This window comes from Haliotis rubra, unplaced genomic scaffold (assembly GCF_003918875.1).
Source record: "Haliotis rubra isolate DU_JTF1 unplaced genomic scaffold, ASM391887v1 Scf315, whole genome shotgun sequence".
Taxonomy (NCBI): domain Eukaryota; kingdom Metazoa; phylum Mollusca; class Gastropoda; order Lepetellida; family Haliotidae; genus Haliotis; species Haliotis rubra.
In genome coordinates, this window is record NW_025766986.1 from 1,106,870 (window position 1) to 1,124,571 (window position 17,702).

Sequence of the window (17,702 nt, forward strand, 5' to 3'; positions counted from 1 at the left end):
CCTACTATGTGAATGGAACGACCCACTTGGCTCAGATAAAGTTTGTGTTACAATGGTTGATAACAGGTTGATAGGCAATCCAAGACACGACACTGTGCTATATACAAGATTGTTTATTTGTGCTATCTGACATGCAGGACTTCAATGCAATAGGATCCCACTTTCTGTTGAGTGACAGGTGTACATTTCTTCTTGAACTGGGACAGGACTGCTTCCAGGGTGGCCAGTTGGTTGCAGAACTCCACCTGTCAATCAGACATATTGCATGTCATTTCCATTGTATTCATTTTGTTGTTTAATGTCTCACTCGGTGATTTATCAGTGAAGATTGACCTTCAGCATTTTATTCAACTTAGAATAAAAGTTGTTTAAGAAACGACCATAGTTTCAAATCGCTATTATTGGTTTGTATTACAAGGGGGTATGCACATTAAATGAAACACCGAGAACAAGCAGAGTTGGTCTAAGTTAACGCTCATCACGTAACGCAGCATTTGTTTCACTGTTCCAACTACTCGCTTACCTCCATGTAATACAAACCAGTAATAGGGATTTGAATGTAAGATCGTTTGTTTAACAACTTTTATCCTAAGATGAGTAAAATTCTGAGATTTAAATGTTCAATTGGCAAGGTAAAATTATGAGAATTTGCAATCTTAATTTCACTCTATTTGATGTACTTTATGTTTAAAGTGAAATTCATCAGTACGTTTCACTGCAAACAGACAAAAGATTCATCATTGTTATTGTCATGCATTCATCACTGTACACTACATCCTACTAAGATGCTAAGAATAAATAACACCAAGCACCAACTTACTCTTCAGTATTTACATTTAAGCCTATTCTCCTAGTTCATTAAGGCCAGACCTGTGAAGATCCGGGGTAGAATAGGTCTTCAGCAACCCATTCTTGTCATAAAAGGCGACTATGCTTGTCGTAAAAAGGCGACTTACGGGATCGGGTGGTCAGGCTCGCTGACTTGGTTGACACATGTCATCTGTTCCCAATTGCGCAGATCGATGCTCATGCTGTTGATCACTGGGTTGTCTGGTCCAGACTCGATTATTTACAGACCGCCGCCATATAGCTGGAATATTGCTGAGTGCGGTGTAAAACTAAACTCACTCACTCACTCATTAAGGCCAAGTTGTCTGTAAAGAAAGCTAATAAGTAAAGACTTTAATTGTTACTGCATCTGGATAGGTCTGTATTTAATACTAAATACCTGATCTCCAACAGCTTCATGGAGGTTGCCTAGCAACATTCTGGCATCAGGGGAGACAATCAGTTGTGTGACATGTGCATCAATCAACAGTGATATCCAATCAATGACCTGAAACAGTATTACCAGTATCATGATAATATTATGTTACAAACAGTAGTTCTTTCTACTTTTATAAAAGTAAACAGCAAGACATTTTCCAGTTAATTCAGAGCCAGGAATTTAGTGGCCAGTGGCATTTTCAGTAAAATTGACACAAGGAAGCTCATAATACAAAATTATAGAGAAATTACACAAGAAACTTAACAAGTCTTAAGTCGTCTCTACTTCCAGAATAAAGAGATTTGATTGACTTCTCCATTAAGAAAGCATCCACTGGAACTGTAATGTTAGAAATACCTGAACACCGTAATATTCAGTCGGACTAACACGTCTGTAGTTCTTCACAGGACAGTATATTACTTCTTATAATTCAACATTTCATAACAGCATTTGCCAATACAGCATAATTATCTGCCTAATTACTATGCTGATATCAGCTTTACAAAACATCCATATCCAGACCATGCAATAAGTTGCCAGCATCTCTAGCACTGTGTAACTACATGTATCAACCTTTCTCCACCAAAGGAGGGAAGGAGTGTTCATATTCTAAATGGATAACTAGGAACAGTGCCAATAAGAGCTGAACTATGCGGACATATGCCACAAAGTGACTGTTATTAAAGCTACACATTACCAGTAATGAAGGAACAGAGTGTTTACCTTGCTGAGAGCTGGGACACCAGTCCTGTGCTCGCCTGCCATAGGAAGCACCTTCAGGAGGTAGTACAGATAGTCCAGCTGTCTGCAAGAGATCATATATGTGTCAATTTAATGCGGGGAAAGACTGACTGACTGACTGAGTTTGGTTTTACGCCACTTTTAGCAATATTCCAGCAACATCACGGCAGGGGACACCAGAAATGGGCTTCACATATTGTACCCATGTGGGGATTCAAACCGGGTTTTCGGTGTGACGAGCCAACGCTTTAACCACCAGGCTACCCCACTGCCCCTTAGACAACTTGAAATAAAAACAGTAAGGTGCTGACAAACCCAGCAAATAGAAATAAGTCGGGGAAATTTGGGAGACAAATACACAATTATATGTTTCTGACACACCTGAGTGACATGATCTTTTATGGCAAATTGTGGTGCCCCATGGGGAGGATGGAGAGGCTGTGAGGGGATTAACATCACTTGGTAAAATACATATAATTATCATGAAACAGCCCTCCTTTTATCAGAAATTTGTGGGCCGCTGCAAATGATATTGGACCACTCAACCTTAACGACGGGCCACTGTCAGTTCTGTTGTTAAGTGACGTCATAGTGTGTGTGGGGGCTTACGGTTCATTCAACATTAGCTTTGCACTGGCAGATATTCTGGGACAAACAAGTCAAAGCAACCCCAATTCCCGCTTTAAATAGCGGTAATATTGGCTTTCTTGCTGGCGCTAACATTAACAATTGGACTATTAACGTTGTTGTTGGACCAAAACCAAACACTGAAAACTGACGTTGTGTCTGACATAGTTTGACATGTTGCAGGCCATGGTCTTGTCAAAGGCCAAGGTTGAATATCGTCATGGTCTGTTGAGAGGTCACTTGAATTGTTCGATGACATAATTGCATTCGGTCAGTCAACCCCGTCAGAAGTTGGGTTTTGAGTAAACTTACAGTCAAATTCCTTCATTGTTTCCTTTTTCTTTTCAACACAAATTCCATGTATTTTAGCAATAATAACGGTAATGCTATTTTTGAGGGCATTATCATTTGCAGAAGCCCTCAGTCTTTTTCAACTGCCCTCCTTTGTCGGGCAGTTAATGGAAGACCTAAGGCTTCTGCAAATGATAATGCCCTCAAAAATGGCATTACCCTTATATTATATCCTGACATGTCAAACTGAAAGGACAGGCTATGGTTGAAGCCTGGTAACAATGCTGGCAAGCCAACAATCATAATCACACAGGATAACTCAGACAATAACTCCTGTCACAACTAAGGGGAGCAATCTGTCGTCACTGTAAACGTAATATAGCTGCTGAGACAATGTTGTACATGACAATCAGACATTTTGTAATGCTCAAAAGTATCTCAAGTTGAAAAACTATTGCCATCTTTACGGAGGGGTTAATCTACTTCATGTCACCTTCAAACTATACCACAGATCCCCAGAGGTTTGAGATAGGGTTCAGCTGTACTTACCAAAACATTCTTAAAAAGGCAGTTTCCTGAGAGAGTCCACCAAAAACACATCATTAAATGGCAGACAGAAGAGACGGTTACTGGATTTGATTAAGGATAAACCTTTACATTATTTCAAATCTTTGCTACATCATAATAGTATCAATTAATTGAATTTTTTTTCTCAGTCTAAGTAAACTTAGGCTCAGTATTATTCGTTACACTATATAGCAGTGTAACGAATACTGATTAGACTGATTTTTTTCTGTGAACTAACTGTTTTGATAAAAACATCCAGATTTAAACCTTGATCTTTACTGAGATCTGAACTGCAACCATTTGCAGTGAGTAGGGGAACACAATTCACCAGGCCATACACCTTCCTCTACATAAATAGCCTGTGATTTTGTTTATCACTCCTATCAGCTGAATTAGAGTGGAATGACCAAAGTGGGCACATAGGTACATATGTGTGTTCCTTATCATGCCAATTTGAAATTATTATTAAAACTTGTTTCTCAGACCCATTCCACAGAGTGATCATATCATTATGACCATGTCTATCTAAGTACTTCAGAGAGTGAGTGAGTTTAGTTATACGTTCCTGTTAGCAATATTACAGTTATATCATGGCTTCACAACTCTAAGAACTGCAGACAACAAGTTAGTGCTACAATCAATTTTTTGGACAGGGTAATGAAATGTGCTCAAAATATTAATTATCTTAAAATACACATTGAGCGATCTAAAAATCACACAAGTTGTGCACAAATGACTGATGATGAAATTCTGCCAATTTTCAACGCTAGTTCTCAGCTGACACTCTTGTACAGAAGGATACAGTAGTACAGCCTTGGAGCTGCAGATGGGGCATGTCATGTCCTCGGATATCTCCAACATGTCATCAGCGATGGCGATGCTGTTACATTCTTCTGTACATTCTTCATCTGATATACTGAAACGGTGCATGTATATATAATTAGGAATATTTCATAAGCTGGAACTTCTGACTTCTAGAGTACAGAGGATGACTCAGTATATTATAAAATAAAAATATATCAAGAGTTAATTCCCCTTGGATATTTTTCATGAAAGTTTATAAAGGAGCTTTTCACTTGAATCCCAAAGAAGTAAATGCCACTCAAGCTTCACATATATGAATTACATCTGAAATAAATAGTGTAAAAGCTAGACAACCACAGACAGTGATTTCACTTACTCCAGGTAACAAGAGAGGCTTTTGACAAGAGAGTCTTCGGCCACGTCTGGCATGACACTGAAGGACTGATGCATCAGCAGGATGTCCTTGTGGTCAGCGAGAGCTTGGTACAGGGCGGGCTGGTCACTGCAACATAGTGGAATTACCATGTCATCAACGATTACAACAAAACTCGCCTTTTGTTGTATCAAAGGCAATGTTCGTAAAATGTTGAAACACATGAACCCATCATCATCTATGCAGTTATAAACAGTAGGGCTGCACGGCAATACCGGTATATCGCAAAACGCTTTTCAAACGATATTTTTTTCTGAGAACCGGTATATTGGGTAAAGAACATATATGAGGTGTTTGGGATTATCTTTATGGTTTAGACTAAAATCTACACACTTTCATTCACAACAAATGTTTTCCTTCGTTATTCAATGACAAAACGGCATACTACAATACTATAAATTGTATAGAGGTGAGGTGAGGTGAAATTGGGCTTAACGTCATGCTTGGGAATATTTCGCTCATATGACGACGTGCATGCGTGTGTATGTGTATGTGTGGCTGCTTGTAATAGCTCAGACTGAAGCTGGTTTTATAGTGCTAGCCCACTGAGATACCATGCCACAGTGAAGCATGAATACCCTACTCAGACACATTATACTGACTCCGAGCCGACCAGTCCTTGTTGTACCCATTAATGCTGAGCGCCAGGCAGGGACCAACAAGTACCATATTTTAACGTCTTTTGGTATGACGCGGTCGGGGATCGAACCCGCGACCTTCCGCTCTCCGTGCGGACGCTCTAACCACTACACCACGGAGGCGGTCATAAATTGTATAGAAAAGAAAATTGAATCCCTAACTATGCAACCTAAGTTTGAGGCTGCTGTTATCAGAACCATAACATATATGTTTAGGGATTTATAATGTAGAAAATACAATTGACATGCACAATTAGTGTCACTCACTGTCACACACTGAAGTCCCAATATATCGCAATACGCATCACAAAATGGGTATCTGAATCACAATATATTGCAATACAATTTATTTGCCAATACACAGTCCTAATAAACAGTAAATGAAACGGGTAGTCAAATTGCAAACACAGAAGAAAGCATAGCACTGTGATTTTAATTGAAAATATTCTAAGGTTGTGACCGGTTGAGGGGCATGACACAGCCCTTATCATCCCTCTCTCATAACTAAACCCCCTAACCATCCACCCATGTCGAGAAGATGTGTCTATATTTATTTCCTGGGTATCTGATCCAATATTAAGCGACCCTACTTAGGTACCTCTTACAGGTATGAACAGTCGTGAAAAACGGGTCAAACTGGGAGTTGTTTCACAGCAACCCTGGCAAATGCATGCACTTGCATATATCAAGAAATCTTATCATGACTGACTGAGTTTGGTTTTATCTACCCCACCGCCCCAAATCTGATCATGCATACACTAATGTTGCCTGAAGGTTATTCTTTATTCAAACTAATCAGCGGAATGAATGCATGGTCAGACAGAAAGGCGAACTTTAGTGGCTTGTTGTGTAACAGTGGAATTATAGCAAGATTTTGTCATGAACCAAATATATGACTGGCCAGAGGTCCAAGTAGTCCTGTGGGTACCGCTCAGTACCCACCCAACCCAGGTACCTGTGTTACCCCTCCTGGCAATTAGCTGATCAGTACTTATAAACCTCTAGTGACGTCAAGCTGGGTTCTTCTTTAACAGGGTAAACCTCTGCAGGCAGTTTCTCGGGCATTCTCCAAGAAATCCCAGGCATTTCTTAAGGACTGCCCTGGGCTTTCGTGATGAATAGCCATTGAGGTTTGAATTATTTTACTTGTACAAGTTTTGAAGACTGATATAACTTTGTTTTGCTATTACTGAATACGATCATAAAATATCACAAAATTGAAAACTTCCAATACATTGTATTGATGCCTGTCTTCAAACCTGCAACCCTTTGCTTACTAGCTTGGCGATTTTATCCACTAGGCTTCGAAGGATCGCTGTGAAGTATGTGATTGTTTGTCAGCATGAACCATGTGTTCCTCACAATATTCCAGCAACTCACAAGAATGTTCTTCACAAAAAGGCCATGTGCAAGGCAAGGTATCGGCTGCCAGTCGCATGCCAGTTCATTTCAACAGTATAAAGAATTGAAGCCTTGGTTTTGTTGTCAACGAAATGCTTTAATGTAAATGTACATGCCATCGGTATTATACGTAGGATAACAAAACCCGAGTCGGTTTTGATCCTTCATGACAAAACTATCAATAAACACACAATGTTTTGTTTGTTTGTGAAAAGATGCAGCTGACAATATTGCAGCCATATCACCAAAGACGGTTCCTGCATTCAATCTGAACACCTGCATTCAATCTGTACACCTGCATTCAATCTGAACACCTGCATTCAATCTGAACACCTGCATTCAATCTGAACACCTGCATTCAATCTGTACACCTGCATTCAATTCGAAATCTGCATTCAAACACCTGCATTCAATCTGAACACCTGCATTCAATCTGTACACCTGCATTCAATCTGCACATCTGCATTCAATCTGAACACCTGCATTCAATCTCTACACCTGCATTCAATCTGTACACCTGCGTTCAATCTGAACACCTGCATTCAATCTGAACACCTGCATTCAATCTGAACACCTGCGTTCAATCTGAACACCTGCATTCAATCTGAACACCTGCATTCAATCTGAACACCGGCATTCAATCTGAACACCTGCATTCAATCTGTACAGCTATACAGAAATAACAGTCAGGTGTGTACAAAGAAACTTGCAAATGTTCTTTAGTGCAGGGTTTTATTAGACATGTAAATGTGTGTCCAGTGCCCTCAAATGTAGAGGATGGACACAGAAAAAATAATTCACTGCTTCCAGAAGCCTGCACAATATTATTCATTTATTCATTGTACCCACAACACATCTATGGCTTTGGTAATAGTCTTGTTGTTTCTTTCACAGTAGTTACATGCATCACGTCATCCATCAGTCACATGATCAATGATATATTCCAGGCTCTAAATCAAAACATACAGTTCTCTACACAGCAACTTCATAGGACCCTTGTATTGCCTGCAAGGCCCTTAAAACTAATAATTAGGGGTCCCAGGACCCCTATGTTTGTGAGTTGAGGTAAAACCCTGTTTAGTGGCTTATCAGCCTGTTAGCAGTTCATTCAGATGAATCTAGACTTAATGCCAGAGGTGCTGTGTGTTACCTGTTAGAGATGAGCCTGTGTTCTATGAGCTGCTGTATCTCAGCTCGAGGCCAGAAGGCTGTGTGTGAGAAACATGTCTGACACAGCTGGGACATGTGAGAGCTGAGGATCCACTGCCGGTTGACTGGCTGGGACAACAGTTCCACCAGCTTTCTGAACTCATTCTCAAACTTCTCCCTCGACTTTGTCTGCAGCTCAGAAAACAAAACATGTTGCACACAGTACTCCTGTTGTCATTGTAACACATTGTACATGTAACACTTCACCTTACATCACAATACAACTATCTGTCCCTTCAACAATCAGCTAGGGGCGGTGGGGTAGCCTAGTGGTTAAAGTGTTCGCTCGTCACGCCAAAGACCCGGGTTCGAATCCCCACATGGGTACAATGTGTGAAGCCCATTTCTGGCGTCCCCCGCCGTGATATTGCTGGAATATTGCTAAAAAGCGGCGTAAAACCATACTCACTCACTCACTCAACAATCAGCCAGAGGGTGTAACATGGCCAAATGGTAAAGGTTTGTTGTGTAACACTACATTCGGGAATATTCCAGTTATATGATGGCAGTCTGCACTTAATCTAGTCTAGACCACACAATCATGTGATTGATATCATGAGCATCTGCCTATGCATTGATGACATGCATTAACTAAGTCAAAGATCCTGACCACTCTCCATGAGGAACTACTTGAAGTGTTGGTTCATCCACAGAGGATTATAGTGTGTGAAGCCCATTCTTGCATGAAATATTGGCAAAAGTTATCCTGGCTGGGATGTATTTATGAAGTTTAAAATGGAGCAATGGTCTACCTATCAAAGCTGCTGGGGCATGGCTGGTCTAGCTATCAAAGCAGCTGGGGCATGGCTGGTCTAGCTATCAAAGCAGCTGGGGCATGGCTGGTCTAGCTATCAAAGCAGATGGGGCATGGTCGGTCTAGCTATCAAAGCAGCTGGGGCATGGCTGGTGTAGCTATCAAAGCAGGTGGGGCATGGCTGGTCTAGCTATCAAAGGCTGTGCAGAGTTGTATCCCTTGAGCACACGACAAAGCTGTCGTCCTGGGTTCAAATCCAGGTTTATCCCTAATGTTTTTAGGTTAGTCATTACTATATCCATGCATCATTTCTGCCTGTCCTCCTGCATTAAGCTGATCAGCCATGATATAACTGGAATACTGTTCATGGGAGCAGAAAAGTAACATCTATGAAAGAACAACACAATATGAAGGAGGCATCCATATTGTTTTGTGTCTCACTTATCTCAATGTCCTGCTGAAAAATATTTAAGATCTGATAAATTGTTTACTCTATATTGTATATTGCTTTTTGTCCAGCAGCAAAAGTCAGTTCAGAATTCGAAAACTTCACCTGCAAGGTCTGTTTGTTGCAAAAGGAAATTCACTGTTTTTTATCATTGGATGACAAACATTAAGGCAGGTGATTGGGTAGATATAGAAAATGATTGGAGAAAAAACACAGATACCATAACATGATCTTTTCTTACCTTTGTCTTGTCGATAAGACTTGTGAACAGATTCTCAATCTTCCAATTACCAGGCCCCTTCTGAAAACACAATGCCTTAACTCAGCTTGAGGATATATGTTTACAACTACTGTAATCGTGGAACCTGTAGCCTTGCTTAAACAAATTGTTGGCATTGTAGAACTGTCATCATGTAATTTCATATAATTCTTTCATTTCTATTAGATGTACATTTTTATAAGGACAGTACAGTTGACCAAGAAAAAATATTGTCTTGATATTCATGGGACCAAGAAAAACTTGAGTTATCCGAACTTCGAGACATCCGACCAGGGCATATCAACACTTATCACTACGAACGAAAAGAAAAGAAAAAGTAGATTTCATGTATATTTATTTGTATATACATTTTACTCACAGGGATCACAATCACACACCATACAGCTCATGTTACAGTGTCCATCTTGAATGATACAAAAGTTGGACTTATTCAACAAACGAAACGAAGAATTCTAAAACTTTAGACTGACAGGCATTTGGTGGTGGCATGATAGCTAGTCACGTTATTACACAAAACCCTCACGGGATTCTCAGTATGTTTTTATTCAAAACTATAATCTGTTATCAGTAGTGTTTAGTCGTAACAGTGAGTACTTCCTAAGTACTTCTTTCTTAATCAATCCTAATTAAATAACAAACAAATGACACCTTCAACTCAATTAGCCCTAATTAGTTTACACTAGTGCATCCCTTTGATTTTGCAATTTTCTTTGCAAATATCGAGTTAAAAGGGTCATTTTGCTTGTTGGCACCATGAAATTATATTGAGATATCCGAAACAACAACACATTTGTATCGAGTTAAAAGAGCTTGAATAATGATAAATTATGAAGGATTTTGCCGGCACCAAGATGTTATATAGAGACAACTGAGAAATCGTGTTATCAGAGTTCGACACAATGGTGCTCGACTGTATTATCTTGTATTAATACTTTGACTTTTGAATGTCAATTCAATTCATTATTGCTTTGTGATGAAATTTACTACAGATAATTTATTGTACACATTACTGAGTCTAGCGAGTCACATGTGAAGAGAGATGCTAGTTTCCTTAGTAACAGTTTATATCAATCCATAAATACAATTTAATATTTTACATCCAAATTTAAGATTGATAACTGTAAAGATAATAGTTAAATGCCTTTTAATTAAAAGCATGATTAATGAAATGAAATAACACATTTTAGGTCAAAACTTTAAAAACGTGGCCCTACAAAAGACACTTGATTCCATGTAGCCCACAACGTCATAACAACCCCTTGTTTTTCTATGGGGCCAAACCTCATATAAAACAGTGTTATTAGAGCTACACATGTCTAAAGCAGCTGTATTACCTATTATTGTGATCGTTTCACCAAAAACTAAAAGTTGTGTCTCTAATCCATGATTTCCTGTTCAGTACAATATAATGACTATGTGATACAAAAAATCCCACCTGAGCTGGCTTCTGATTGGTGGACCAACTGACAACACCATCAGTCAAGCTGGTGACCTTTCCAGTGTCCTTGACCTTGTCCCTCTGACCCAGTAACCTAGCAACTGTTGATGGCTCACACTTATAAGGGAAGGCATACAGCGTTTTGTTGCAGGCAAGGAATAAGTGGCCATAATGACAGAACAGCTGCAATCATAAAGCATCCTCATAACAAACCAAATAAATACAACATCACCAATCGCGGATTACCATCACAGAGTACTTATTTGTTGTCAGGAGGTATAAATCAGATTAATATGACTCTGTTAACATACATCTCACTCACCTTAGGACTTGTCAGCATTGGTTCTGGGAATGGTTGCCAAGACTGCATAGCCTGGAATTTCACATTGTAGATACCAAGTCCCACTGAAAATTTAAATGCAGTGCTTTGATTTCAAGTGCATATATTAGCACATGACATTGAGTTAACTCAATCAAATCGGTTCGCGTTATATAGCAGCTTTCATTCGGTTATTACTATTCATGATCTGTATATCATGGCGGAGTTACAATGTTCCCAGCAATCTGGGGGGATAAACAGATCGGAAACATCAACTCCAAAACGTAAGCGCATTCTAAAAGTGCACACTATTGACAAGAAGTTTGCAGCGATCACTGCAGTGGAGGCAGGTACCAAATCCAAGAGTGAAATTGCGAGAGTTTGAAATTCCGCCTAACACTCTTTCTACTTGGTTCTGTGAAGGACTGGAGGAATTTCTCGAGTCGGTCCCAGGTACAAACAACGAACATTTTTCCCACTTGGTTAGCGTCCGTGAATTTGAGGATAAATGTAAGGGAAATTCACAGAAACAAACATTAATGTCAGACTTTTTCCAGAAGTGAGTTCATCTTTTTGTATTAATAAGATTCAAGATGGCGGCATGTACAAGTATATCTATCGATTGCCGATAGATTTTGTTCATGGATTTTAAGAGGTAAATGTACATGTATTTTGTATTTTATTGCTAGTATTGAAATGTGTTCTCATTTGTATACTGTTTGTTTCCATTATCCTTTATTATCCATTATCTATGTCACCTAATGTATTGTTGTGCTATATTTAGATATGATGTGCTGAATAAAGGAATTGTTCAATATTCAATCGTCTTTTTTTTCTACCCTCATAGACATACCTATGTCTCGAATACATCGATAAGCCGAATCTTTTACTTGGTCCCCAGCGATTCGACTCATCGGGATTTGACTGTAATTCCATAATGCTGTGAGTGAGTGAGTGAGTGAAGTGAGTGAGTGGGTGAGTGAGTGAGTGAGTGAGTGAGTGAGTGAGTGAGTGAGTGAGTGAGTGAGTGAGTGAGTGAGTGAGTGAGTGAGTGAGTGAGTGAGTGAGTGAGTGAGTGAGTGAGTGAGTGAGTGAGTGAGTGAGTGAGTGAGTGAGTGAGTGGAGTGAGTGAGAGTGAGTGAGTGAGTGAGTGAGTGAGTGAGTGAGTGGTGAGTGAGTGAGTGAGTGGAGGTGAGTGAGGTGAGTGAGTGAGTGAGTGAGTGAGTGAGTGAGTGAGTGAGTGAGTGAGTGAGTGAGTGAGTGAGTGAGTGAGTGAGTGAGTGAGTGAGTGAGTGAGTGAGTTTTAACTCTTCTTTTAAGAATATTCCCACAGGATCCAAGGACATTTCCAAAGGAGTTCAGGCTTCCTTTTCTCAGTATGACAGAGCAAAGCGCTAATGGTTCATAAACAGCACATGTGATTCCTCTTTCTCAAAAGAGAACTAAAGTTCAGAATATCATTATAGTACCTACCCCTGCTGTTTCCGAGTCCCAAAAGGAAATACCATCAAATGAATATTGTATGTCAGTATTAATATGTGCACATCAGAATTTATGAATCATGGTAAAACTCAAGCAGAATCAAGAGCTGACTGTCACAAGAACCCACAAAGATCTAATTTCAATGAGGTTTTGATTTGACTGGTACAAAGAGTTGTCAGTGACATCAATTTGGGACTCCAAATCTCAATTCGAATTACAAGCCCAACCTTCAGCCCCAGCCCTCCACCAGCCTCACACCCAGCCTTGGACTCATGTCCATTTTCAGCCCCACCTCCAGTCTCATCCTACCTCCACCCCTAGCCCCACGAGCCATAGCCCCCATCCCTAGCCTTAGCCCCACTACTCCTCCAGCCCCACCCCCTTCTCTAGGTCCACCTCCAGTCTCACCCTACCTCCACCCCTAACTTCACCTCCAGTCCTAGCCCCACCTCCAGCCCCACCCCTCGTCCAGCGCTGACCAACCTGTGGTGTTGTTCTTGATGCCAGCCACGGCAATGTGGGTGTGGTCCAGGTAGATCATGCAGGAGCCTGCCTGAACACCGGAGATGGTTGCCACCTCCTGATTGTCATCAATGTTGGACGACCCAGCCAGTGGCAGGTCCATCAGTCGGCCATCTTGCCCTGGAACGTAAGATAAGACACTTAGACAATTGATGAGCTGACATTGTTTCATGATTAAGGATAGCATTCCAGGACATGCAATAAACCGAATAGTTGTTGAGGGAGAAAAACATTTACAAACTGATGACTCCTGGAAAACGTATTTTGGGACAAAAACCAATACCGAAATAATGGCCATACTACACATCAACTGACAATCTTTTGGTGGAACAATAGATCCTGTTGAAATAACGATCAAATCCATTTCATTTTTCATTCATTATAAATACTGACTGAAATTTGGTGTTGGAAAGAGAAATTAATCTAAATATGACTTTTGGCCCAAGACTCTACAAACTAAAAGGCCTTACACAGTGACAGGAGACTGGGTTCTGCCTTCAGGGAGAGGCAACAGCTGAGTAGGGTGTTGGCCGACAGGGACAGGGGCGTGGTCTTCAGGCTCCAGCACTCCGCATCAGACAGATAGGTGTGACGGTGGACGCTCACTAGCTCATCCTGGAATACATGGCAGACTGTGAATTCTCTTGACTGCTGTCTGTAATTACTCCTCTGTAGTATTCAGTTAGGAAGCTATGTGTGACATGTTTATCAAATTATATCTTCTGTGTTGTTCAAAATAGTCTGTTGGGCAATTTGTTTCAAGTATTTGTTGCTGGCCTGTTTAACATCATAACTGCATTTACATCATGACTTTGTTTACATTTACAAGTGTGTTTGAATATCAGGTGATTGCAGGTAAAGTCTGTTTACAGAACAAATCTTTTTACTCTCAAAGTCTGTTTACATCACAAATTGGAAGTAAGAAATGGGCGTCATTTTCAATTACAGCCACACAAAACATCATCTATGTCCCAGCTGACATGGGGTCTGTTTAGTTACACGATGTAGAGGATGTTAGAGGATGTAGAGGATGTTACAGGATGTAGAGGATGTTACAGGATGTAATTACAGGATGTAGTTACCTGTGAAGTCATTAGGTCCATGTCATGACATAAACTTAAGCAAGGACCCACCTGTGTCTTAGTGACCAGAACGACACACACACTGCCAGCAGAGACATAGGACTGGCACCATAAGATGACTTCCCCCTTGGCCAGCGTCCCCGTATCGCGCAGCTATCCTTGATGTTAGCCTGGAAGTCAACACAGCCATTCTCACACACCACGATAGGGTAGAAGTCCGCCTCTACCAGGATCCGCAAGATGCCAGTACTGATCTGAAACATAAGTAATCAGTGTCGAGTCTGAGAGTCTGAGAGTCTGAGAGGATTCTGTGTTCTGTAGTATCACAATAGTGGGTTAGGGGATGGGTTGTGACAGAGTTTTTCATTTGATGCCTTTGATAAGCATGATAAGTGTTAATTGTTTTAAATTTCACTTGTCTAACTAATGGCGAACATGGTATTTCATATGACACTAGACTTTCACAAAGTTTTAGCAGTCCCAAACAAATCAGATTGGTAGACATCTGTTAATTTCTAAATTCTGATGATTTCTCGTGAATTTGCCAAGTGGATCATGTCAAAATTATCAAAATTCTTTCAAATGCCAACACTGAATATAGGACCTTAAGCCTTTTGTTTTTAGCAAGTGTTTTGACCAGTGTTGCCTGGAGTTACCACAAATATATTATCTACTACCATCAACTACCTGTGTACCTAACGCCTCCATGGTGTAGTGGTTAAGCGTTAAAATATGGTACTTGTTGGTCCCTGCCTGGCTTCGGCATTAATTACAACAAGGAGCTGGAGTCAGTATAATGTGTCTTATTCATGCTTCACTGCGGCATGGTATCTCAGTGGGCTAGCACTATAAAACCAGCTTTAGTCTGGGCTAGTACAAGCAGCCGCACATACACATACACACGCATGCACATTGTCATATGAGCGAAATATTCTCAAGCACTACGTTAAACCCAATTTCACCTCGCCTCACCTGTGTACCTACTACTGGCCGTGATATGTTCTGTACATATACATTGAGCGTATCAGGGATCAACATCAGGTGATAACTATCATCAGGGTAACATTATTCAGCAACATAAAATCCACAACTTAAAACTTACATGTTTTTTCTTTGCTTTATCAAAATTTGTTGAATCTGAGGTCCATGACTTCAATTGCTGAAAAGGAATCAAACAGTTGTTGACAGATTACCGGTAAGCAGGCCATTACTGAGAGCAGTTCAACTGAGGTTAACATGGTGAATGGATGAGTGAGTTCGACTTAATGGTGGCTTTAACAATATTCCAGCAATCTAACCCAGGTCATATGATAGTCTCATAATAATCAAATAGTCTTATGATATTATCGTAATTATCGCAAAAAACTGCTCATCCACATGTTCAGAATAGTAACATCAATCTTGAATACATAACACTGCTCATTTACTCCCAACAAAGGATTGTTCTACCACGCTCAGGTAACCACACTTGGAATGGGCATATTCTTCGTTAGTGATTTCATGAGTTGCTCTGTAGCTGTCCATTTTGGGTAGCGATGAGTTGCTGGCATTTGACTATGATCAGTCAAGAAATGAACTGCTGAAAATAAAAAGCTTATGTTCTTACCTGTTTGTTCTGAACTGTGAGATACTCCTCTTTGGTGGGGCTCCATACTGTAGGACAGGTGATTTGGATGCCATGTCGCAGTGACCAACTCCTGGTCAGCTTCTGGTCAGACAACTGCAACAATAACGATGAAACACTTTGAACACATGAATACATGAATACACAATGCCAAATGGCTAAATGTAACATATGCTATATTTTGGATTACACTTTCTCAGTAAAGTACAGATTCTAGTACTTTTGGGAGTTGAGTCCCATCCTGGATTCAAAACCACATTCACAGAGTAAGGCACCTAATCATCATCACACAAAGTCAGCTATCTAACCCACACAGCCACTGTGGCTTCCACAGAAACTGAAGTCTGACAACCTCTACTTCACATACTTTGTGTACCCCCATGTGTAACTTGGCACAGCTCCCATGGCCCAAAGTCATGAATACACATTGCCATTTAAAAAGTGATCAGATGTAACATCTGTTACATTTGGAATTACACTTTCTTGGGCCAAATTTCATTCTTGAGGCAGGTCTAGCCTTATTCCAGTATTGAGTACCTTAAATGATGGAATCTGCGGAATGGTGTCACTATGTTAGGAATCAATGGCATCCGTGATTCGAACTCACACTCGCACTTTTGTTTAGCTTAGTTTCTCTGTTGTTTAACTCCGCACTATATCAGCTATTTGGTGGCGGCATGTAAATATTCGAGTCAGACAATCCAGTGATTACAGTGGGAACATGGTGTACGGCAGGGGTATTGCTCGCTGAATTATTACAATGTTTTCTTGGCTACATCATAACCATTGTGGATAGCATCGTAACATGAATTATGTTTTTTCTTATTAAAAAATGTTACTACCTGCCTTGACACAGGCTGGTTGTTTGTCAAGGTCATGGATCGATTGTCATAAAAACTCAAATTTGTATAACTTAACATAACCCCATGAACATGTCCCACTGTAAAGGCATGTAGCAAAATCCATGCATGTCACTAAAACGTTGGGATTTTGTTGTTGTTGCTTTGCTTTAATGTATTTGAGTGACAGTTAATCGTCAATGAAACGGGTTGTCATTTTCAAAGAATACGTAATCCAATATGTAAAATATTTAATGTACAGTTCGATGCACGAAAATAAGGGACGCAATCATCCAAACACACGTGGATATCGTTTCCCAGTGTGTTTACATTGCTCATTATCAATACATATGCACAGTAATCTACCTTATATTCATTAATGAAACCGGTCTTCGATGTTATTATCACTGCATTGGGTTTTTCTCCCCTTTCTACCCCAATTAGAGCGGATTCTTCTGATAATTTGGCAAGAGAAAACCCATCCGCGAGCGCAGCCATATTGTCATTCCGCACTGAATGGAAACCCGTTTACCCATTCCACTATCCCGCTCAATGAGCTACAAAGGGTGGTCCCGCATATGCTAACCGAAACACTAAGTTTATTTTGAATCACGAACTCTTAGGCTAACCCTTAATCTGTGAATATATATATATAAATTTGATGGAAACAAAAAATTCTTTTTGAATTGAAAAGGAGCCACAGCGAGGTTGGAGATTCTGAGGAAGTCTCTTGCTTCCATTTGTAGAAAGGGCTCATTCGTCACTACTCGCCTCTTTCCGTAACTTCATTCGGCTTTGTCCCGGAATAACACGAGTAGTTACGAATGGGAAAGGTCTATGCTGCATTCGTAACTACTCGCCTCTTTCCGTGACAAGAACAAGACTCGTACCCCATTTATTGCCAAGAATCGTGGCAAACCAATCAAATCGCGCGTA

At 40.3% G+C, this 17,702-nt stretch overlaps 1 protein-coding gene across 1 annotated transcript; it reads right to left on the bottom strand.

Moving 5' to 3' along the window:
• Positions 1 to 98: 98 nt before the first annotated feature.
• On the bottom strand, positions 99 to 17,309 carry LOC124283424 (nucleolar protein 11-like). The gene is made up of 16 exons (XM_046719480.1): positions 17,133 to 17,309; positions 15,910 to 16,023; positions 15,406 to 15,462; positions 14,355 to 14,557; positions 13,692 to 13,836; positions 13,183 to 13,341; positions 11,221 to 11,303; positions 10,896 to 11,081; positions 9,422 to 9,481; positions 7,920 to 8,107; positions 4,674 to 4,799; positions 4,296 to 4,409; positions 3,476 to 3,555; positions 1,991 to 2,072; positions 1,229 to 1,336; positions 99 to 245 (listed from the first exon to the last, which is right to left on the bottom strand). Exons 6-13 carry the CDS (start codon positions 13,322 to 13,324, stop codon positions 3,486 to 3,488), a joined length of 969 nt encoding a protein of 322 aa, XP_046575436.1. The 5' UTR covers positions 13,325 to 13,341; positions 13,692 to 13,836; positions 14,355 to 14,557; positions 15,406 to 15,462; positions 15,910 to 16,023; positions 17,133 to 17,309; the 3' UTR covers positions 99 to 245; positions 1,229 to 1,336; positions 1,991 to 2,072; positions 3,476 to 3,485.
• Positions 17,310 to 17,702: the final 393 nt, after the last annotated feature.